Source organism: Enhydra lutris, unplaced genomic scaffold (assembly GCF_002288905.1).
Source record: "Enhydra lutris kenyoni isolate GAN:26980312 unplaced genomic scaffold, ASM228890v2 scaffoldscaffold20, whole genome shotgun sequence".
In the NCBI taxonomy this organism is placed as follows: domain Eukaryota; kingdom Metazoa; phylum Chordata; class Mammalia; order Carnivora; family Mustelidae; genus Enhydra; species Enhydra lutris.
This window is the reverse complement of record NW_019154104.1, coordinates 24181896-24206626: the sequence shown is the minus strand read 5'-3', so window position 1 is coordinate 24206626 and position 24731 is coordinate 24181896. Positions and strand designations below refer to the sequence as shown.

The 24731-nt window shown below is 48.8% G+C and overlaps 1 protein-coding gene across 1 annotated transcript; it reads left to right on the top strand.

Annotated features, from left to right (window-relative positions):
* Nucleotides 1-2707: 2707 nt before the first annotated feature.
* LOC111148780 (serpin family A member 6) lies at nucleotides 2708-10024 on the top strand. Its single transcript, XM_022505589.1, has 4 exons — nucleotides 2708-3320; nucleotides 5821-6091; nucleotides 8346-8493; nucleotides 9839-10024. The coding sequence occupies exons 1-4, from the start codon at nucleotides 2708-2710 to the stop codon at nucleotides 10022-10024; spliced, it is 1218 nt and encodes a 405-aa protein (XP_022361297.1).
* Nucleotides 10025-24731: the final 14707 nt, after the last annotated feature.

Genomic DNA, 24731 nt, shown 5'->3' with positions numbered 1-24731 from the left:
GTGCTGTGTTAAACAGAAGAGGCAAAAGTAAGCATCCTTCCTTGCTCTGGGAATCTTAGATAAAAAGCTTTCAATCTTTCACCATGAGCTGTGGCTTTTTACAATTTTTTTTTTATATTGAAGTAGTTTCCCTTTAGCCTTAGTTTGTTGAGTGTTTTTATCTTGAAAGGGTGTGTTGAATTATGCCAAATGCTTTTTCTGCATCAAGTGAGATGATCATAGTCTTTTTTTTTTCTTCATTCTGTTATAATGCTATAGTTGAGTTTTGTATATAGAACCATCCTTGCATTCTAGAAATAAACCCCACTTGGCCATGCTGTATGTTGCTGAATTCTATTTGCTAGTTTTTTGTTGAGGATTTTTGCATCAATGTTCATGGGCAATTATTCATCTGTACTTTTCTGTCCTTACAGCATCTTTATCTGGCTTTGGTATCAGGGCAATGAATGAGTTAGGAAATGTTCCCTCCACTCTGGTTTTTTTGGAAGGAGGATTCATGTGATTTCTTTAATGTTTGGTAGCATTCAGTGGTTAAGCCATTTGGTCCAGGGCTTTCTTTTATGGGTTTTCAATTCTGATTCAATTTTCTTACTACATACAGGTCTATTCAGATTTTCCATTTCTTGTGATCCAGTCTTGGTAAGTTTTGCATTTCCAGAATTTATTTCATTTTATCTAGGCTATCCAGTTGGTTGGTGTTTAATTTTTTTTGTAATATTTTCTTATAATTCTTTTTAAAATTTATTTATTTTTATTTTAGAGAGCAGGGGGCAGAGGGGAGACAGAGAGAGAGAATCTCAAGCACACTCCCCACTGAGCATGGAGCCTGATGCAGGGCTCAATCCCAGGGCGCTGAGATCAAAACCTGAACCAAAATCAAGAGTCAGACACTTAACTAACTGAGCCACCCAGCAGCCTCTCTTTTTCTTTTTTTTTTTAAATATTGTATTTATTTATTTGACAGAGAGACACAGCGAGAGAGGGAACACAAGCAGGGGGAGTGAGAGAGGGAGAAGCAGGCTTCCCACCAAGCCAGGAGCCTGATGCAGGGCTCGATCCCAGAATCCCGGGATCATGACCTGAGCCAAAGGCAGACGCTTAACGACTGAGCCACCCAGGTGCCCCCCAGCAGCCTCTCTTATAATTATTTTTATTTCTGTAAGAATTGGCAGTAAAGTCCCCATTTTCATTTCTGATTTTAGTAATTTGAGACTTCTCTTTTTTTCTTACTCAGTTAGCTAAAGGTTTGTCAATTTTGTTCACCTTTTTGAAGACCATATTATATTAATTCTATATCATCATAGTATATTATACTATATCAATTAGATATATTATATCCTGGTTTCATTGATTTTCTCTAGTTTTCCTATTCTCTATTTTACATATCTGTGCTCTAATCTTTATTGTTTCCTTCCTTCTGCTACCCCACTCTCTTTTGGTAACTATTTATTTGTATTATCTTTTTCCATCCTTCCACATTCATAATGATGTCTTTGGATCTAAAATGTGTCTCTTGTAGTCAGTGCATAGTTGGATCATTTTTTAAATCCATCTGCCAATCTCTGTCTTTCAGTTGGGGAATTTTATCCATTTATATTTAGAGTAATTGCTAATAAAGAAGGACTTCTGCCATTTCCTATTTGTTTTCTAAATGCCTTATGGATTTTTTTTTTTTGTCCCTCATTTCCTGCATTACTATCTTCTTTTATGTTTAATTGATTTTTTTGTAGTGAAGCATTTTAATTCCCTTCTCATGTCCTTTTGTGCATACTCTGTTGCTATTTTCTTCCTGGTTCCCATGGAAATTATATTTAACATCCTAAAGTTATAACACTCTCATTTGAATTTACGCCAGCTTCACTTTCATAGCATACGAAAGCCCCACACCTATGTAGCTCGATCCCCACATTCTTTCAGTTATTTAAGTCACAAATTACATCTTTATTCGTTGTGTATCCAAAAAACATAGACTAATAATTGCTTTTCATAGATTAGTCTTTTAAATCATATCAAAAATAAAAAGTGAAGTTACCAAGCAAGATTACAATAATATGAGTTTTTCTAATTGCTCATATATTTACCTTTACCAGAGATTTTTATTTCTTCCTATAGATTATATTTACTCTCTAGTGTCCTTTCATTTTAGCCAGAAGGACTCCCATTAGCATCTCTTGCAGGAGAGGCCTAGTGGTAATAAACTCCTTCAGCTTTTGCTTATCTGGGAATGTCTAGATTTCTCTCTCATTTTTGAAGGATGGTTTTGCCAGATCCAGGATTCTTGGTTGAGAGTTTTTTCCTTTCAGTTCTTTGAATATATCAATTGGTAGGATATTTCACCCCTCTGGGCTTCCATTTCTACCTACCTCAAATCATAATAATAATACCTATTTTATTAGTTTGTTAGTGAGGGTTAGTTGAGAAAATATAAGTAAAACACATAGGTCGGTGTTGGGTGTCTTGATACCTGGTGTTGGGTAGGTACTTGAAAAATCATAGCAGGCATCATCATACTTTCAGGTGAGGAATTTGAGTCCCAGAGTCCTGAGCTGTCCCAGGTCACACAGCCAATGTGGAGAAAGGAAGTGAGGCTTGAGTAGGGTGTTTCACAGGGTCTTCTGCCCACCATTTCACCATGCCTCACTGCCTTGGAGACCCTACATTATCTAATGAGAATTCCTGATTTTGCAGGGCCTGACCATCTTGGACAATGCTGCTTTCCCTGTGCACCTATTTCCTCTGGCTGTCCACCAGTGACCTCTGGACCGTCCAGGCTAAGGACCCAGATACTGATGTGAGCAAGAGGAGCCCTCACCGGGACTTGGCTCCAAACAATGTTGACTTTGCCTTTATCCTATATAGGCATCTTGTGGCTTCAGCTCCTGGAAAGAATGTCTTCATCTCCCCTGTGAGCATCTCCATGGCCTTAGCTATGCTGTCTCTGGGATCCTGTGGCCACACACGGGTCCAACTCCTCCAAGGCCTGGGCTTCAACCTCACCAATATATCTGAAGCTGAGATTCACCAGGGCTTTAAGCACCTCCACCACCTCTTCGAGAAGGAGTCAGACACCATGTTGGAAATGGTTATGGGTAATGCTTTGTTCCTTGACCGCAGCCTGGAGCTTCTGGAGTCATTCTCAGCAGACACCAAGCACTACTATGAGTTGGAGGCTTTGGCTACAGATTTCAAGGATGGGGCTGGAGCCAGCAGACAAATCAATGAGTATATCAAAAATAAGACACAAGGGAAAATTGTGGACTTGATTTCAAAGCTGGATAGTTCAGCCATGCTCATCCTGGTCAACTACATTTTCTTCAAAGGTACCCCCCTACTCACCCCATTGCCAAGAATAGTAAGAGCCATCAAAACCCAGGCTGCATTCTTGGACAAGGCCTTTGATCTTACAAAGCACACTTTCAACTGTAAATCTCCATCCTCACCATAATCCTATTAGGAAAGTAGAATATCTCATCTTATAAGCGATCAAAATGACACCCAAAAGAATTGAGCAACTTGCCCAAGCTCTTACAGGTTTTTTTGAGGCCAAACATGTAATCATGAACAGACTGGCTGACTCATGGTCGAAAAATATTGGCTGAGTGCTGGCTGTGCATCAGGCACTGGGCCAAGAGCTGGAAACACAGCCTATGACCAGACAGACATAGCCTCTGCCCCCCAGGAACTCCCCCCAGATGGACCCTATACCACACACTTCCCCAGCACTCACAGCCAGCTCTGACCAAGTCCCATCTTAGCCAAACTTCAACTTGTCCTCATCAATTTGAAGCAGGGTTTTCCAAAGTTCTTGTGCGTAAAAATCACCATGGCAACTTGTTAAAATTATAGATTCCAGAGACCATGCCAGACCCACTGAAGCAAAGTTTCTGCAAGAAAGTCCTAGAATTTGTGTTTTTAACAAGCCCCGCCCCCAATCATTTTTATGAACACACAATTTGGGGATACATTGTCCTTGAGAAGAAAATCTCTGCTCCTTAGTTGATAGCACTGGTTCTCAACCCAGGGTGATCTTCAACCCCCTTCAGGGTCTAGAACGTGGTCTAGACGTTCAGACCATGTCTAGAGATATTTTGGGCTGTCACAGTTGAGGGTGGGGTGGGGTGGGGTGTGTTCCTGGCATCTAGCAAGTAGAGGCCAGGGAGTGCTGCAAAACAGGACAACTCCCACAATAATATCTGCTCCAGAATGGCCATTGTCCCAAGGCTGAGAAACCCTGGCCTAAAAGTCATCTAGTTCTCTGTCCTTTCCAGTCTCATATCTGGAGTGATATCCTGTATCAGGAATCTTCTTTGCTCTCTCCAATTTGCCCCCATAAATTCTTAAGTTTCCCTACCACAAGGCCTTCTGGCTTGAGAATTTTCAAGAAGAACCTCTTAAAGTAGAGGTTAGACCCCATTCTGTATTTTGTTTTGTGCCCAACTGGATATGCTACATTTTCTTCTAGAAAAGATATACTCAGGAAAAAACAATAGCAAACTTTTAAGGATGAAAAACCTAACACTGAAAAATACTCACTTTTTTTTTTTTTTTCGCTGTGAGTTGGACAAGTTAGTCACAAAACACCACCACCTTTGGCCCAGACAGCCAGACTGTGACATCACACTCAGTCATGGTGTGGAACAGGCACAGCCTCAGGGTCTCCAGCTCCACATCCACAGCCCTTTCCCTCCATCCTCACATCTCTCCCTACTGCCTCCCTTAGCAGCCCCTACAGGGAGGGTTGAGGCTGGGTCAGAACAAGAGTTCTGGCCTTGGGGTCCACAGACCCTGCAGGCAGTGGGATGGAGAAGGGTCTGCCTGGAGCTCAGCACTGGCCACCCTCAGGCAGCCTCAGCTGGGAAACAGAGACCTCACAAGGACTCCCAGGGACAGACACCTGGGACCCCCAGGGGGGTCCTCCGGACCTGGGGAGTTAACTTAGAGCATTGGAGGCCCTGGTGAGGTCCACCCATGTCTTTAAACATCCAGAATTCTGTCACCTGTGAGAAAACTCATAGTTGCTTAGAATAAGCCCAGAAGGGCCAAAGAGGCTCTGCAAACGGGCCTCACAATCAGGCAGGCTTTGGCTCTAAGGAACAATCGACCTTCCATGAAAGATGACCAGTAATGAAAGCCTGGTCTGTGAAAGTAGTGAGTTCCCCATCACCAGGCAGACAAAGAGGCTGTGTGATGTCATTGTGGAGCATGGGGGAAGGATTCAAGTCCAACTGTGGGTTGGAGAGTGGGAGCTTGAAGGCATCGTCTCATCCTGACTTTGCCTTGGGGCCACATAGAAGGTAAGGAGCCTCCCTCAAGGCAGTGAACACAATCTGCTGGGCAGCCAGGCTGCCTGATGGGCTTCTGTGGCCAGACGTCAAGGCGTGGGCATGGAATGGGTGGTCCGTTTCTCCAAACCTCTCCCACCCCGACCTTGAATTTGCAGCCCAAGTTCCATCTGGCACCATTTCCAGAACTCTCCTGTCTAGGATCCACCCTAGGCTCGGGGGGTGGGGGGCAGCCAGGCAAAGTCTGGCTTAATAAATTCTACCCCCAATTCCAAGGGTATTCTCGTTTGTCTCCCTCCTTCCATTTTTTAGAGGCTCAAAAACAGAGTTAATAATCCTCAACCCAGCTCAAGAAGTAGAGGACAGAATAAGCTTTAAATTTCTGGGCATTTCACAACTTATCAGAAAATTCTAGCCACTCTGGCGGGGACCTTCCAGGGAGCGGCTGCCATGACACCTGCTTAGTGTTCTGTGGCCACCCAAACTGTGTTTTCCTCCGGCTCTCACAGGCCTGTCTCCTTTCTCCCTTCCTTCCCAGGCACATGGGAACGGCCCTTCAACCTGGAGAGCACCAGGGAGGAAAACTTTTACGTGAACGAGACCACCGTGGTGAGAGTGCCCATGATGGTCCAGTCGGGCCCCATCAAGTACTTTCAAGACCCAGTGCTCCCCTGTCAGCTGGTCCAACTGGAGTACATGGGCAATGAGACTGTCTTCTTTGTCCTCCCAGAAGAGGGAAAGATGGACACAGTCATCACCGCGCTGAGCAGGGGCACCATTCAGAGGTGGTCTGAGTCCCTGACCACGGGGTAAGCCCTTATCCTTCTCCCCCAGAAAGTGGGCATTTGGATCTGGAGTGAATCAGGAAGGTTTCCAGAACAAGTGCCCTTCCTTTCCTTTCCTTTCCTTTCCTTTCCTTTCCTTTCCTTTCCTTTCCTTCCTTCCTTCCTACACAAATGGAACCGCCTGCTGTATACCATGTGCTAGACTAACCAGAAAGGATAGAAGGTGAATATGACTTCAGAGACATGCACTCTAGAGCAGAGAAAAGGCTTCTGGTAGAATCCATAGTGCACAATGACATCGGTTTTTTCATAGCGGGAGAGGAAAGGAGATAGGTGTGAAGCTGGGGGAAGGTGGAAATGCCTGGCCGCCCCAGGGGACGGGGGAAGGAGCTGCAGAACAATCACTTTCCATTCAGACTGGGTGTTAAGCCTGAGTGGGAGTGGAAGGCATTCCAAGAGTGTGCATGGAGGAAGGATGGGCACAAGCCAAATCCAGGGGGCCATGCCCAGGGCACCCGCAGAGTCAGACAGCAGCTGCAAAGAAGGAGACAAATTCTACTCGAATGAAATATGTAAATCAAGAGCTCTGAAGGCAGAAAATCTGGAAAGAAGCCCTCTACTTTAATATATACATAGGTTTTTGTGTTTTGTGGTTTTGAGTTATTTTTATTTTGAGTTGTAGCCTCAGAGCACTGCTCAATCCTGGACCTTCTGGAAAGGTTAGTCCAGTTCCTCGAGTAGACGTGGAAGTGCCTGGGAGTTTGACCTCCTGTGGGGAAGAGCTGTGGAGGCTGCTCCGTGTTTCCAAGAAATCCCTTATAGCGACATGGGGAGACCCAGAAGTGTTCTCAGAGTCCTGGACCCATTGCACCTGACCTTGAGCATGGGGTTGGGGATGAGGTGGGTAGGCGTGCATGTGAGCCTGTGTTTGGGTGACCTGAGGGGTCCCGTGGCTGGCTTCTCACCATTTCACTTGCCCCCACGCCTTCCAAGGGAGCCAGTAGTTCAGGAACCCTGTCACCAGCTGGTGATTACACACCCGGGTTCACACCAATTTTGGCTCCTAGTCTGTGGAAAATGAGAAGGATGATCTTTCTTTTTACACCAAAAATAATCTCTTCACCAAAACACTTTAGCTTAAAACATATCAATAACACATGCCATTTTCTTCTAGATTTTTTAAAAATAAACCTCCAAGGCAGACTCTTGCACATTTAAGCGACATATGTGATCGGGCACGAATTCTCTACTCCATCCCAGTGATGCCCCTTAGCCCTAGAAGGCAGACACTATGGTTCCTCACCTCTAGACTTGTGTTACTCAGCCCTTCTCCCACCTCACCCCTCCTGGGATCACCTACCCCCCTCCCTGGAGTGCCGCCCCTCAGGGTCGGGCTGCTGCCCACCGTCTGTGGAAGCCTCCTTGCCCCACACAGAGCTTGTGGGCACCCTTTCTTCCTTTCTCCTCCCTCCCCCCCTACCCCTTTCTCCCTCCTTCCTTCTTCCTTCTCCCTCCTCCCTTCTTCCCTCTCCCTCCTCCCTTCTTCCCTCTCCCTCCTCCCATGAGGCAAGGACACTTTGAAGCAACCAGTCATGGCCTCTCCACAATTCTGCTGCTTCCCAGTGGCGTGACTTTGAGCTTCTCGTGAGTTCAATTCTCTCCATGTGGACGTAGAAGATGTTGGCCCCACCCTCCTAAGGTTGCGGGCGCATGCGTGCATTAGACATCCTACAGAAGCTAAAGGACATCCACCAGGAGTCTGGTATAGGCCAGTCTCCCTGACTGCCAGTTGTCCTGCCCTGTCCAGAGCCCTTGTTGTCCGGTGCTGCCTTGCTGTGTCCATGAGGACAAGCACAGAGAGAGACAGGACTTGGCTAAAGCCACACAGCGCTAGTGGCAGGGCTAGGGCCAGGATGCTGCTCCCAGCTGGGTGCTCCCTCCACTCCTCTACTTCTGCCCAGAGGTGCTTGGGGGACCACAGGGACTTGCTCAGGGACCCTCTTCTTCAGTGTCCAGTGACATAGTTATACCACAGGTGGAATCAGCTCAGAGAATGAGGTGAGAAGAAAAGATTGAGCTGTTCAGAGGCCCCGAGAGGAAGCTGCCTGTGTAATGGTGGGAGATGCAAATCCTACATCTTGATCTGTCCCTTCCCCTTTTCTGCAAAGATCAGGTCTGGCTGGGAGAGAGGGTCTGGAGGGACCACAGGGGAAACAGAAGTCAGCTGGCCTGGCCCAGTCACAGGAAAGTCTAACCCCATCTGCTTACCCTCAAGCAGCCAGGTAAACCTGTTCATCCCAAAGGTGACCATCTCCGGAGCCTACGACCTCAGGACCATCCTGGGGGCCATGGGCATTGCAGACTTCCTCAGCAAGGAGGCGGATTTCTCCGGCATCGCCCGAGAGCCCCAGCTGACATTGTCAGAGGCAAGTGTCCCTAAAGTCCATCTTTTTTTCCCCACAAATTCACAGTACAAATAATAATAAGGAACACGGGGCCCCCCATGAGTAAGTCTCTAAGCCCCAGGTTGTCTGCTCCACACCCCTGCTCTTAAAACAGGGTAAATGGAGGCTCAGCGGGAAAATGTGACATCCCCAAGGTGACATGGGAACTAGTGACAAGGATCCCCTCCACACCAAAAAGGAACCAGGGAAATGGGAAATGTCTGAATGCGATCCCATCAGACAGTCTACCCACCACATTCTTTCCCTTCGTTCTTCAGCTTTATGCCTTGTGGGTCCCTCAGTCTTTCAGGAAATATTTACTGGACGCCCACTCCGTGCCCTGAACTGCTGGGCACCGGGTATGCCTGCCATTACTGAGACATGGTCCAGCCCTCACAGGATCTCACGGTCGTGTGGGTGGCCAAACAGGAGAGGGGACAGGAGACAGCTGAGCAGGCAGCCGCCTCTCTGTCCAGCACTCAGACTTGGACCGTTGTGGTGCCCAGCACAGAGTCTGTGCTCCGTGAAATGCCTGGTGTGCGAAGGATTGAGTCAAGTAGCCCCCTGTAAGTGGAGCCCCTCCTTATAAAGGAGGAGCCTCTGGCTTGGGAAAGGTAGTTCACTCACCAGGGCCATGGAGCTGGTGAATGTCAACCTGACGTTTGGCCTGGGGTCCATTTGACTCAAAACCTCATTTCCCAAGACACACCCGCTCGGCTTCTCCCTGCACCTGTTGGCAGAGCTTTTCAGAGCCTCGGGCTCCTCACTGCCCGGTCAGGCAGAGCCCCTGCCCCCAGAGGATGTTAATAACGAGCCAGTTCTGAATTGTTGAATGTGTTTGATACAAGCTATACGAGCGTTTTGCTGATTTCAGAATTCCTCCTAATTCTGAGCACAGCAAGAGACCATTCAACAGCCCCTTTCCATCGTGAGTAGGCAGAAGCATTTCGCAGAGATGGGCCCCTAGGGTTTGGCTAGCAAGGTGCAAAGGAAGCGAGGTCGGCCTCGCCCAGGACCCAGTAAGGAGCGCCTGAGGGGGACACTGAAGTCCAGTGAGTCCCGTGAATCCCCCAATCTCCCTGTGGTGGGCCCCATCTGCCCACTTTCTAGGGAAGAAGTCTTGGTGTGAGCTGAGTTCAGGAGGTGGACACACCTTGGCACTCATCCTGGGGCTGCCACTGAGATGAGGAGCCAGCAAGTGACCCTCTCTGAGCCTCAGCTTTGCCGCCCGTCAAACCAAGGGTGGGAGGGATGGAAGCGATGAGGCATGGCAAGCTCCCGACCTGCAGCAGGTGCTCAACGCCCACCTTCGCCCCATCTCCAACAGGTGGTTCATAAGGCTGTGCTGCAACTCGATGAAAAGGGCTTGGAAACCGCCGACTCCCCCAGGGTCATGCTGCGCACGGCGCCCGAGCCTCTCACCTTCCGCTTCAACCGCCCGTTCATTGTCATGATCTTCAACCACTTCACGTGGAGCAGCCTCTTCCTGGGCAAGGTTGTGAATCCGACCTAAGGGCGCCCCCCACCCCCCGGGAGCCACAGCCCCGGCTGACCCTGCGTACCAGAGAGCCCACAGAAACGACCGGGGCGGGGGAGGTTCCCCCTTGTCTTCTTCAGGTTCTTCTGTCCAAATAAATCACCATCACTGTCAAGGCCAGCAGGTGTGGTTGAAGGGATGAAATGGGACAGGTGACACGCTCAGAATGGCAGCGTGCCACCTTGAGCCCTTGACCATCATGTTGTGGTTACAGGGCATGTGGAAGCCTGGGGAAGAGTGTATGGAAACACTATTGTTTTTGTAAATTTTTGTTAGTTTGAAATTATTTCTAGAAAAGGAGGAATCATGCAAGCCCAAACACGACAGAATGACATAATTTGAAGTGCTAGGGGGAATGTGGTGACAGCTTCAAAAAAGGAAAAAGGAAGAAACAAAACAATCCTTCAAAAATGAAGGCAAAATGAAGGTTCTTCTCCAGACAAACAAAAGCTGAGAAAGTTCGTCACCTTCCCTAAAGACAATTTTTAAGGCTGGAACGAGATGATTCTAAGGGAAAATTTGGACCTACGCAAAAGAATGAAGAGTCCCGGAAAGGGTATATATGCGAACAAAGAGAAGACGTTGTTTAAAAAAATCTTAAAAATATAATTAACTGTCTAAAGCAAAACTATTGATGGGTTTGTTGCTTCAAGCTCAAGGGCTTCCTTTATCCCTGCGCCGCAAGAACTCGGTGGGGACATGAGGTTAACTTTGTCAATAGAGGGCGCTAGAGAAACATTGCCAGAGGAAGAGGCTTACCCTCCTCATTTGGGGCAAAAAGCATTAACTGAGATAAAGAATTGGATGGATGGATGGATGGAGGGAGGGATAGATAGATAGATAGATAGATAGATCATTGTATATGGAAGGTATAAACAGACCTGAATCCTAAAAGCATCATCTTGCTTAATAAGAAAACACTAAATGCATTCCCACTAAGGTCAAGACTAAGACAAAGCTGCATTCTATTCCGCACCATTTCCCATTGTCCTGGGAGTATTAGGCCATGAAGTTAAACAAGAGAAAGCAGAGGGGTGGAATAGGAAAAAAATGAAATACAACACTCCTTGCAGACGGCCTATAATCCACCTGCAGAACCCTAGCAAATTAGTGATAAAACAAATTCATGTGACAAAAGAATCCAGCAAGCCTGAATATATACAAATACATATATTTGTATATATGAGCCTTCATATATACAAATCATGACCAGTTAAATAATAGAGGAGAAAACCCAGTAGCAACCCCTGCCCCCAAAAATACACTTAGAAATAAACAAGAAATATGCAAAATCTACATTGAGAAAATTATGACAGGACTCCTTAAAGATGCAAAATTAGACTTGAACAAATGGAAAGATACACCTTCTTACATAAGATGCCTCAGCATCACTGGGCTATCTGTCTTCTCTGGCTTCATTTAACAATTTGATGGTATTCCAATAAAAATACTAGCAAATATTTTTTTCCTCTGGAGACAGACAAGATGATCCTGAAGTCCATATAGAAAGATAAAAATAAAGAGCCAGGAAAACACTGACAAGGAAAAGGTGGGTGGGGGTGGGGAGGAGAGGGGACCAGCCTGAGTAGATATTAAAGCAAACTACACAGATCCTCTAATTAATTCTGTGGCACTGGAACACAAATCCACGGGAGGTCCAGTGACACAGTTTCAGGAGACTGGAAATAGACCCCAGTACACATGGAAATTTAATATTCAAAAAAGAAAGACTTTTAAATAAATGGTATTGGGACAACTCGATAGTCATTGGGGAGGGGGAGATACTGAAGACCCGTTCTTCATACCATACATAAGAATAAACTAAGAATCAGAGATTTATGTGAGAGAAAAAAAAAAAAAGAAGCTATAGGAGTACAAGAAGAGGGGTGCCTGGGTGGCTCAGTCACTAAGCATCTGCCTTTGGCTCCAGTCATGATCCCAGGGTCCTGGGATCAAACCCTGCATTAGGCTCCCTGCTCTGCGGGAGGCCTGCTTCTCCCTCTCCCACTCTCCCTGCTTGTGTTCCCTCTCTCACTGTCTCTCTCTCTCTGTCAAATAAATAATTTTTTTTTTAAAGAGGAGTACAAGAAGAAAGCACCAGTTAATTCCTCTACAATGTAGGCGTAGAAGGTTTTCTGCCCATGACTCATAGTCCAGATGAAATTAAAGATTGGCTAGTTTGACTACATAAGAAGTATTTTTTTTAATTGTCTGCTCAAAAACTCATAGGCAAAGTCAACAGAAATGAAAACTGGAGAAAATATATTTGCAAAGTCCGTCACTGACAAAGAGCAGTTCTTTCTCATCTGTGCTGCCGGAATATATGAAAACACATTCAGCTTCATTTCTAATTTTAAAAAATGCAAATTAAAACCTCGCAGCAGTGCCATTCCCTGCCTGTCGGATTGACCAAGCTGTGAGAGCTTTCCAGCTCACTGTGCTGACGGTGGGGAGCCCACGGGGCACGCAGCGCCCTCTGTGCTATAGGACATTGGCGATACATAACTTACTTGCTTCCTACAACTGATGCATACACGGGGTGGTTTCAGAAGAGAAATAAATTCTTTTCACAGTTTCGGAGGGCCAGAGTGGGAGCGTAAGGTGTCAGTAGGGTTTTCTCCGCAGGAAGCTGTCACACAGTCCATCCTGGGCCTGTCTCCTAGCTCTGGGGGCTGCTGGTGGTCCCTGGCGTCCCAGAGCTTCCAGACACATATCCTAGTCCCCACCTGTCTTCCCCGGGCCTTTCTCTTGTAAGGATAGTTTGTCACTGCCGTTAGGCCCTTGATCCAGAAGGATCTTAAGACCCTTACCTTGGGACGCCTGGGCGGCTCAGTGGATTGGGGCCTCTGCCTTCGGCTCGGGATCGGACCCCCCATCGGGCCCTCTGCTCGGCGGGGAGCCTGCTTTCCCCTGTCTCTCTCTGCCTACCTGTGATCTCTGTCTGTCAAATAAATAAATAAAATATTAAAAAAAAAAAAAAAAAGACCTTTGCCTTATTTCCATCTGCAAAGACGCTCTTGCGAAATAAGGTCACAATCCACAGTCACCTAGAGCTTTTCGGGGACCATGGTTCAACCCAACACATCTAACAAAAATACAGATATATTGACTTTGGGTCCAGAAATTCTAGGAATTTAACCTAAAGACAAACCTCTTCAAAATGTCAACATAATGACAGGCACAAGAAGAGCTGAAGAACCATCCCAGATCCAAGGAGACCAAGGCGATGTGCCACCAAATGCAACAGATAGCCCGGGGTGGCTTCCTAAAGTGCAAACAGAAACACCAGGAAGAAAAAAAAAAGAAGAAAGAAAGAAGAAAGAGAGAAAGAAAGAAAGAAAGAAGAAAGAAAGAAAGAAAGAAAGAAAGAAAGACAGACAGACCATGAAGGACATTCCTGTGGCAGTTGGCAACATTAGAGAACGATCTTAATAGCTTCAAGCATTGTAACAATATTACATTTTTTGGATTTGATCATTTGTTACCATTTATGTAAGAGAATGTTCTTATTCTCCAGGATACCTAATCATTTCACATGGTTCAGAACAAGACAAGGGGTGGGGGGAGCGCCTGTACTCACTGAGAGAAGAGAATTGTCAAACACGTGGAAAGGGTTTAAAAGTTAGTGATTCTGGGTAACGGGTTATAGAAGTTCTTTGTAGCTATTCTTGCAATTTTACTTCAAGTTTGAAATCACTTAAAGGTTTTAAGGAGCACTTGGGTGGCTCAGTTGGTTAAGTTCTGCCTTCAGCTCAGGGTCCTGGGATCGAGACCCACATCGGGCTCACGGGGAGTCTGCTTCTCTCTCTCCCTCTGCCCTTCTCCTCTGCTCATGCTCTCGCTCTCAAAGAAATACATAAAATCTTTTTTTTTTTAAGGTTTTAAGTTAAAACCGGAAATTAATAAGTAATGACCAGCAGCATAAAAGGAAAAGAGGGAAAGTCTATAAACCAGACAGATTACAGTTAAGAACAGGTGTGTGCACACAGACAAGCTGTGGGTGTGCGTGTGTGCACGTGTGTGTACGTGTGTGCGGGTGCGGGAGGGGTGGAGAGGGGCCGGATACATGGTGAGCACCCTAGAAGTGTCCCACTTTCAGGCAGTCAAGCTCCCGATTGACCTAAAGTCTCTTTCCTCCTCCAGCCCAGGGTCCAGCCTACATCCCTGTGTCCTGGGTGCTGAAGGCTGGACTGGAAACCTCCGGTGGTGGTGGTGGTGGGATGGGGACCCTCCTGCCACCCTGGGAAGGCGGCCTGTGAGGTTATGAGTCTGCAGCTCAGCTAGGTGAGCTCCCTCAAGATTTTTGGTAACCAGGCAACCATCCCTTCCCATCACCGCTCCCACCGAGGCCCTTGCACATAGCCCCTGGACTCCTGGACAGGCTGTCTGTCCATGCCCCTGTCTCAGGCAGGGCCGGGAGTCCTGCTGACAGCAGCCCCCGTTGGTCATGCCAGGCCCTGGGCTGAGTGCCTGGCACAGACATCCCGTTACTCTCAGGGCTGAGCAGCGTGGGCTCCCAGCGTCTGCCTGCCTTCCTGGCCCAGGAGAGAGGGACCCGGGGCACAGGTGGGGGGAGCTGTTCTCCTAGGCACCGGGTGGAGGAAGAAGCTGAGGTTTGGAAGCCTTGTCTTCTCTATGTCGTGCCACCCACCCACCCAAGCTCAGCTCTTGATCCCATGCACACAGAGAAAACTCACAGCGGCCTCTCCCATTTCCTCCTCTGTAAAGTTCACATCTGGGGGCCTCATTACCTCTGATGTTCCCTCTGGCCCCAGTGTCACACAACGACAATCATTCATTAGCGTGTCTGGCCAGACCCCAGGCTTGTTACCCGTACTACGCCATGCACTACAGGTAGGCAGCAGTAATAGCTCAGCCACGGGAGCCCATTTTATAGATGGGAAAACCGAGGTAGAGTGAGGTTGGGGAAGTAGTTCAGGGTTCACAGCTGGGAAGGAGCCCAAGGGACGGTGGTCACACTGAGTGTGGCCTGCTGGGGGCAGCGCAGGACTCATGCCCTTGCCAAAGGCACAGAGCTTCTGAGCCACACTTCCTGAGGGCCAGCTCCTTGCTGGTTCTGGGTGCTGCTGGAACAGTCATAGAGCAGAGGCTCCATTCTGGCCCTTGCATGGCTGTGGGGCTGGGGGTGGGGGAGAAGAGAGCACGGAGAGGCTGAGCTGCATTCCCCAGTGAATATAGTGGGGGAGCCAGGGGGTGCTGACGGAAGCCTTCACACACTTTCCAATACATTCTGCCGCCTTCCCTTGGAAAGAGCCATTCTGAAATCCTGGCAAGAGCCTCGCAGAAGGTCAGGGGCTATACGGTGACTTCTACGGGGCTCTGAAGCCCTCCAGGAACACCATGCTCTGGTGTTCAGCCCGCTGGTTCCTCTCAAACATTTGGCAAAACTGAACAACCCCCCTCCGCCACACCCCCCCGCCCGGTCTGCAGGAAGGAACCCCTCCTCCGTCAGCTCCAGGACAACGCAGATGGGAAGGCCATGGCTAGCTCCCGCACAGAGCCTATAAGCCCATCTGCAGCTCTCCCCTGGACCTCATCGGGTAGCACTTTTCAACTAGCAGGTGCTGCTCCAAAGGAACACTCTGGAAACATGTTGGGGCACTGAGGTTTTCACAGAGATTTGAGGAAATGCAGTTGGCATTTAGTGCATGAGGGTCAGACATGCCAGACATAGTGCAACGCCCAGGACCATCCCTCACAGAGAAGCCACCCAGGTCCCATGTGACAGCTGTCCTACCACACATCTGGACAGGGGAAGACCCCATCCAAAAGTCGTCAGAGTCCAGAACTTCACAGTCCCGCGGATGTTTGACTTCACATGAAAACACAAATTTTCCCCAAGGTTTCCACTCCCACTGACACTCCTGTGAAGACAACTACTATATAAATCAGAGGAAGATTTCACATTTAGTTTCTGGGAACTTTACCAAGCGTGATTCACGTTGCAGGAAACCTTATGGCTGCAATCAGCGGGGTAGATCTCTGCCCCCCCCCATGGGGCTCCCAGCCCTGGGTTGGGGGTCCAGGGGGCCACCATGGCCTTCCTTCACATGAGGAGCAAGTCCCACGAGGCGCTGGATCCTTCCAGAGCCACAACTGGGGTGGAGAGGCAGAAGCTCTCATGGTAGAGTTCCAGTCCCATTCCAGGGCGGAGAAGCAGCTGGGGAACACAGGGAGCCTGTCTCTCTGTCTTTGATTTTGCAGAAACATCACCTCCAGGCGGGATGTTAATCATCAACAGTTCCTTGGGGAGCATCCTTTGGAATAGCAAATATTTGCTGCAAACCCTAACCTTTCCTGTCTTTTCTCTGAGTGACAGACCTTCCCGGGCACCAGGGGGCTGCTGGCTGGTAAGAGCCAGGGGATTAAAGGAGATCTTCAGAAGATCCAACCATCGAGGTATGGGAGAGAGATGTCCCTGTGGGCTCTGGGTGGGTTCCAAGGTGAGAGGGCGAGCCCTCAGCCCCAGACTGGATGGGAGAGGAGTAGCTTCAATGTGTGTTCTAGCCCCAGGGCCCTTCCTTTGCAGGACGGTGGCCAGAGGAAGAGGCTTCCAAGGCTTGAGACTTCATGCCCACAACACTCACTGTGCAAACCACACTCACGTCCCTGGCTTTCTTCCCTGGGACTCTGCTGCCCTGGGGGCTAGCCTGCCCCTCCTCCAGGACAGGGGGCAGGGCTGCTACTCCAGACACAGGGCTGGGGAGCAGCAGGGGAGCAGTTGATTTCTTCCCTCTCGGATTTTATTTAGGTTGATGCATCCTTGGCTCACTTGAGAGCCCCCGGGGTGCCCAGAGACGGGAAGGACCCCTGCAGACGTTCTGTTCTGTTCAGCAGATGGACACAGGCTGTTGGGGTTACAGGCAAGTGTCCCATACAGGGATGCCCATGTACCACGGGATGGCCACTCCAGGCTGGAGGAGGAGTGTCAAGGAAAGACTTAGCGATCGGATGGAGTGATGTCTGCTGGGTATGACAGGATCATTTCCTGATGACTGTCACCAAGAGGAGTGACTCAGAATTCAGGAGCAGTCTGCCATGGGGTGATGTATTCATTTACAAAGTAGGGCCGAATACTGTCCTATACGGAAGGCACAAGCCTGGCGTAGGTCTGGCACGCCACCGCAGGTCCTTACCCTGTGCTTACGACACGGGAGTGACCCGCTGAACACAGACTGCCATTTAGAATCGCACAACCTTCCCCAAACACGCACATTTAGGAAGCACGGCAGGAGCATTTCACCTAGTAAGGGGGTGATCTTGCGGCTGCAGGAGGAGTGGGGCCCTGAGTTCTAGAGGTCTGGGTTAGCATCAGCAAAGAGCCATGTGCCGAGCCCCAGGGCTCACTGCTGTTTTCAGTCCTGCACGGATGTGGGCACAGTCCCCTGCATCAGGGAGGACAGGCCTGGGAACTTTGCTCGGGCACATTTTCTCCAGGTGGCCTGGTTCAGAATGAAGGTCTCTGCCAATGGGAGCTGCAGCCTCCCGTCTCCCTAGGGCACTGGGGGTTCCCAGAAGACAGCGAATGTTCTGTCAGCTGTGGAGACAGCCAGGTGGCACCACCAGGCCCACAAGTGTTTATTCGGACAGGAACCATGCAGGTGCTCCAGGGCCCCGGGAGCATGCATGGGAGTGCAGAGAGGTGGGAAGTGGAGGCGGCTAGGGATGGGGAGTGTGGGGTTTGGAGACACACTTCCCTTGCTGGAGGGCCAACTCCACCCAGATGTGTGACGTCCACAGGGTGTGGTGAGAGCCAGGGCCTGGTTCACAGGCACTGTGAGGTTCAGCTGCGAGCATCCCAAGGGAGCTTGGCCCTGACTTGCTGTGGCCAAAGGGAGAGTTACCTGTTTGTGTTCTGGGCTGCCTGGGTACAGTGGAGGCAGGGGCCACACGTAACTGGGCCCAGGCTGGGTGGAATGCTGGAGGAGGGGAGCGGCGGGGGGGGGGGCAGGAATTCTGATCCCAGCAAGGCTCAGGCAGGTCGCTGTCCAGCCCAAGGTTCAAGGGCGATGAACAAAGTGGATAAACCCAAGTTTGACCTCCCCACTCCCCGGTTCTGCTGGAACACTCACCCCATCAGGCATGGACCAGACCTCACCCTCGTTAATCCCCACGCCTCCTGGGAGGCAGTGGGAGGAGTGGGGAAAGCTGGAGGCCCCTGAGATGCCCTTGGCCTGGCTGGGGACCGGAACAAGAGATTTTGCTCGGGGAAATAATGCCACTCCCGGGGTGAGCAAACGTGACCCCCCACTGGCTCCGGGCAGAACTGCAGCGGGAGGAGACAGACACTGGGACTTAAATACAATCTGTGCCCTCTTTTCTCCAGACGACGACTTGGGGCTGAAGGGAGGCGTTCCGGGGGCCTCCCTCGCCGCCCCATGGAGGCCATGCTGAGCCTCCTGCTTCCCTGCCTCCTGGCTGAGATGTGGCTGGTGCCGGGCTCAGCCCCAGGTCCCCAGTTCCCAGAGGCCCAGGCAGTGTTGGAGGCTCCACAGACCTGCCACTCCACGCCCTGGGGCTGCCAACAAGACTGGCCAGAGAGTTGGAGCTCGGGCAGTGGTGGAGGGGGCCAAACCCTGGCTCACGGGCAGAGGGCAGCAGCTCTTCAAGGAGACCTCTAACTGGATCCGTCTGCGGCACCAGATCTCCGCCCCACCCCCCGCCCCGCCCCCGCACGACTAGAGACAGGGTCTTTGCCCTGAGGCTGGGGGCCAGAGGGCTGACGGGGGCCCAGCTGGAGCACAAACCCCTCCTGCAGGCCGGGGGAGCCAGACCCCTCAGGGGAGTCTCACCTTCCTGGCCAAGGATCATGATGTCAAACAGACCAAACTCAGGGTATCCAAGAGTCACTTCCGTACAAGTCCATGACTGAATTTTCTCAACGCCTCATAGGCCTTTATGTTGACAAAGAGATGGGGTGGGGGTGGGGGGGGCGGATAAAATTCCCAAGGTTTTTGAGATTGATCCCAACAGCGAGTTAATTCCTGTGGCTTACATCTTGCTCCGAGATGCCTTGACACAATGCCATGGTGCTCTGTCTGCTCCTGTCCTCTGTCCCGCCGGCATCTGGCTAATGTCAGATGATTGTCTCTGCACGAGCTTTGTTTCATGAACAGAATGCAACATGCGTGAAACTGCACAGTGCACCGGGCACAGCGCTGGACAAGTTTTCCTTTGCCGCCTCTGCCCTGGGGACCCCACCCTTCCAGCACCTTCCTGGCACCTGCACCCCATCCTCCCCTGACATTCAAACGCGGTGCATCTATTTGTCCTTGGAAAAAAGCGGGCCTAGCTTCTGAGGTTTAGGGTTGTATCTTTGCTCCTTCTCTGCTTTTGTGACTGGGGGCAAGTGACAAGGTCGCTGGTCCTCGGATTCTTAGTATAGAACATAGGGTCACCACCACCCCCCCGGCAATGAAAGCGAAGCTCGGAGAGATTAGCTTGACTCCGGCCAGTGATCAATGGCAGAGCCCAAACTCAAACCCGGGCTCCGACACTCTTGGGCTGGCTTCTTCCTGTCCCACCTCCCAAGGGGCCAGGGGATGGGGGAGGGGCTGGACTCTTGTGGGCAGGGCAGCAGCAAAGCCTGGTGTGACCTTTTTAGTGTTCCGAGTCTATGGGTTTTGTCTACATTTCGCCATTCTGTGTACTTGTCCTGCAGAAACATGGAAGATTTCTTCCCAAAGTTCCAGCCAGATCTGAAGTAGGAGATGTGCGAGCTGCTTGAGGGATGGAAATCAGAAGAGTCTTCTCACCACAGGCTGACCTCCATGAGCTCTCAGTTACTTCAAGAAACCTGAAAGTCCCCAAGGTTAAGTCAAGATCCTTCAGCAGGGCCCAATCCCTAAGTATCAAATGTGATCGAAACCAGCAAATACTTTTGCAAACCATTTAACATCGATAAAATACCATGCTATCGTCGAAAAGTTGTAGAAAATTATTCAAAATGCCAAAAAAAAAAAAAAGAAATAGGACTCAAGTTGGATGTTTTAATAATTTTGAGCTACTTTATTAAAACATTTCACTCATTTAATTCCTCGTATGTAGACTTCTCCCTCTTCCCTCCCAACACTCAATATTTGACCCCACAATAGAACTGGGTCACAGACTCATTAAAATTGCATGAAATGACGCCACTTTCAAGATGAAAGGATCCCCCCCGAGGTCATGTGGCCCAATTTCCCACCCCTCGTGGGAGTCCCTTCTGGAATATTCCTACAGAACAGCCCCCTCGTTCTCTTTCAGTGCTTCCAATGGTGGGGAACTCCCCAATTCTCTGGAAAGCAGCTCAGTCCACAAATGGCTGAAATTCTTTCTGTTCTACACGGCCCCTCCCTGTAATACCTCCCTAATGACCCAGACTCAGACTCTTTGGCCTTAGTTCTGCATCTGGAGCTCTTAAGGGCAAGGTTAGTTGTCTTCCACATGGAATCCCTCAGAGAATCCATTTTCTCAGGGGAAGCGCTGCTGGTGTGGAGGGAAGCGGTGGTCTGCTGTCCAGAGCCGTCCTGTGCATCCCAGGGAGCTGGTGAGCTTGCCTGTCCTCTCTGTTCACGGAGGCCAGCAATAGCCCCCACCATTGCTACAACCAAGATGCTCCGACATTTCTAAATGGCGATGACATCGGACTACGGTCTTGGCCTTATGGAGTCTGATTCCTGTTTTCCTCGTGCGACTGCATTTCCCGAAGCTGAGAGATGTTTAAAAGGGCCCCCAAGGAGGCAGGACCCGGTGGGGTCACCAGGGCCTGCCTCCGGGCTTTACCCGCTCAGGGAAAGTCAGGAAGAAAAACATGACCAACCCGCACAGCGGCACCTGAAAGAATTTCTGCTGTAAACACGTTTAAAAATGAAGAAATGTGCTGTTTTACTGTCTAAATTGCAAACCATGAAATGATCTCTCCCCTCCCCCCGTTTACTCTGGAAATTTGCATTCCACGAATTGAGAGGATTTCCAGGTGTCGGGACACAGATGTTCCCACGATCTTTGCTTATAAAAAAATTATGTCGGTACATCAGTTGCCTCGCATGCGGGTTCTGGACAAGAGGTCGTCCCCACCACGACAGGCACCCGGGGGCCAGGGAGACTCCAGGGACCCGAGGTACTGCCTCAGAGCAGTACGATGGACCAAGGAACTTCTACAGAAGAGTAACCCAGCCCCTGTCCCCACTGTGCTTGCCCAAAGGAAGGTCAAGGTATTCAGGGGTCCTAAGCGGTGTGGAAACTTCATGGGGGGTGGGGGGAGCATCAGATCGTTCAAGAATCATTCGGACAAAGCCCATGCTCGCTAATTATTTGATTTGAGGCGTGTGTGCTCGAACTGGCTGGTGGAGTCCCCTGGGTCCACACCTGCAATGTGGTCTGGGGTCCCCTGGTCTGGTTTTGGGCTCCTAAGGCAGTCCCTTGTACAACCTCAGGTGGTTCCTCTCAGCACAGATGAGCCTGTACCATGAAATCTCGGGAAAGGGGGAATGGCCCCACGGGTAGGACCACAGCAAAACATGTCAAGGGACTCCGTTAATTCCCTCCTCACCACTGCCCCACAAAAGGTCTTGCACATCATTTCATTTTCTAGGTTTTGCACAGAGCGGTGATGAAGGCTGATGAAAAAAGAACTGAGGCAGTGACATGAACCCTGCGGGAAATTATTGCTTATTCCAGGCCTCCCCTCACCCAAGTGGGCCAGACATTTCACTTCCTGATCTATAAAGAAACTTCTAGAACGCTTCTATTTCTGGACAGTGTGGGGAGTCCAGCTCTCCTCTGATTTAAGACCTGGGTAAGTACTTAGTGCTCCAGCCGAGGCGGAGTCTGGCGGCCTGGGGTAGCAGAAGAAGAGAGTGTCCCCCTTGTCCTCTGCTGGTCTGAGCCATTCTCAGACAAACCCAACTATTAAATCCAGTTATTTTAAGGAAAGGTCTTAGCATCTGTCTGGTATTTTAAGCCTGTCTCTCTGAGCCATTGTTATTGGCTCAGGACTAGCTCAGTAGATACTTTTACCTTTGTCTGTTACTCACGTATCTGACTTAAAAAAAAATGGTAGACGAAGCCTTTGGGAGGAAGACACATTCTTCAAGTCTTGGGCTTCGCTCTCTTTACTTTCCTCTGGAGCAAAGGAAGTGTTTTATTTTAATCTATTACAGAACCATTTCTTGCTGACTAAAATAAGAAAACAGCTGTAGGCAGTCCTGACCACGGCCCCAGCCTCGGGGCAGCCCTCGCTACCTCGTGGTGGGGCCAACCCTTTGACAGAGGCTTTAACTGAGCCGTAGATCGAGCTTAGTACCTTCATTTCACACAGGAAAGAACTGGGGGACACAGACTGGGTCATGGGTCATGAGGACATGCACAGGCCCCAGGCAAAAATCTCATCTCAGAGAAAGGAGAACACTTGCCCAAGGTCACCCCACATGGCGTGGCATGGCAGCCAGCGGACTGCCTCTCCTCACCCCAGCCCCTGGCCCATTTCACTCTTTCTCCCTTCTATCTAAAACACTGATCTAAATATATAAGCACCATGCAGTTCTCTCTGTTACCACTTTGCTTAAACAGAACATAAGCATGGGCTTCGTCCCAAGGTTAAAAGGAAAATAGCAAATACCTCCAAAATTTTCTTAGTCATTTTCTGTTACAGAGACAAGAAAATATTTCAGGAGTTAATTCTGAGAAGCATGGATAGAGCTAGCTAATTAGGAGTGTCAAATATGTTGACTAAAAGCCTAATTGGATTTCTGTCTATTTGCTATCCAATGTTCAAATATACCTAAAATGAATTTATTAGTCATCTTGATTAAGAATATAAATCAAAGTATGGGGCGCCTGGGTGGCTCAGTGGGTTAAAGCCTCTGCCTTCGGCTCAGGTCATGATCCCAGGGTCCTGGGATCGAGCCCCACATTGGGCTCTCTGCTCAGTGGGGAGCCTGCTTCCTCCTCTCTCTGCCTGCCTCTGTGTCTACTTGTGATTTCTGTCTGTCAAATAAATAAAATCTTTAAAAAAAAAAAGAATATAAATCAAAGTAATGTGACTCATACTTAAGGTAGTACTATTAAGCAGCAGTCTATAGGCTGACATTTTGTCATCCTAAAATCTGCACATTACCTCCTTCCTGAATTCCTTCCACGAGTACTGGTTGATAGCTGATAATGACCCAGCAACGCTAGGACCTAGAACGAGGCAAACCGACATTCTTAATTGACTTGTTAGTATTCCATTAGTCAAGTGTGTTTGTGGAAAAACAGTGAAAAGAGAAATAAAAAAGAGTTCAAATTATCCACCTTTGTAAGAGATGAAATCTAGAAAAGAAAGTCTATGAGAACATAATATCCTCTGAAATAAATATGGCCAAACCCACCTATAAAAAGTTTCATAGTTATTGAAGGACTCCTAGAACGTTCAGATCCAACTCGCCCCTCCCCTCCCCTCCCCATGTACACATAAAACAAGGATAGCACATACAATTATATCTAACCCATTGCCCTGGGAGCCAGAAAATGGCCATATTCCCTGCTTAAAAAAAAAAAAAAACTTTTGAAAAAAATTAACCCCCCACATATGCTTGAGGAAGTCCCTAAGGCACTTAGGTTTCAGCTTTTCCAAGTATCGTGTGGTTTAAAAAAAAAAAAAAAAAAACGCAGACTAATGAAAACTGTAATAGATCTTACCCCAAAAAATTCAAGGTTTCAACCGAGGGGGGCTATCGGAACATGGCAACAAGTCTTCACTATATTTACGCGTCAGGTTTAACAACTGTTTGGGCACAGACACAGACACTCACCCACACTCACACACTGTCACACACGCTGTCACAACTGAGAACAGACTACAGGGTTGATCCAGTCATCTCATCTTCCCTGCAAAACTCCTACTCAGGCTGCGGAGTCTGGTCTGCTTCAGTCTGAGTGTCTCACAGACGCGCCCTGTCTGCTGGGTTAACGGAGCCGTCCTTCCAGAATAAGACATCTGAACTTAGGAAGTCAAATAATGGAAATGACCTTGGAATGCGTATGAGGTTATGTCAGAAAGGCTCCATAAGCTCCTCTCTAGTAAGTACAATCCTTTGTGGCCCAGTCTCCATGTCTGCCAGGGAAACAGAGTTCTGCTGGGTCTGTTATTTCACTTGTAACATGAATTGTAACATTCTAGAACTTGTCCTTAAAAATGCAAGTTTCCATAATGAACAAGAAGATAAAGAAGCCAGCCACCCCTCTTTTGCTGCAGTGACAGATGTCACACAACTAGTCTGAAGGATCTATGTGGGGACTTTTACACGGAGAACTTTTACGGAGAGTATCAGTCTTGCCTCTGGTGTAAATTGAGATATACGCAGGTATCCATAACGGCCACCAATTTGTTTTTTACTGTTTTTGTGTATCTGTCCACGGAAGTATAATCTTAGCAAATAGGTCAACGGTTTTAGAAATCATGCTCTGTGGGGAAAAAAAGAAAACCCCCGAAAGCAATGCCGATTAGTCATCTTAATTGACAGTTTGGTAAGGAGGAACAAGACTGCAGCTGCTGCCTTGCGTGTAATCCTGAACTCCACACGCCGTAGTGACAAAGCACTTGACCATCTCCCGCGCGCGTGATGGAAAACGAAGCCCCTAACTCTGCTATTGTTATTATTAGTTATTATTGAACAAATAAACTGAAATTTTCCATTTT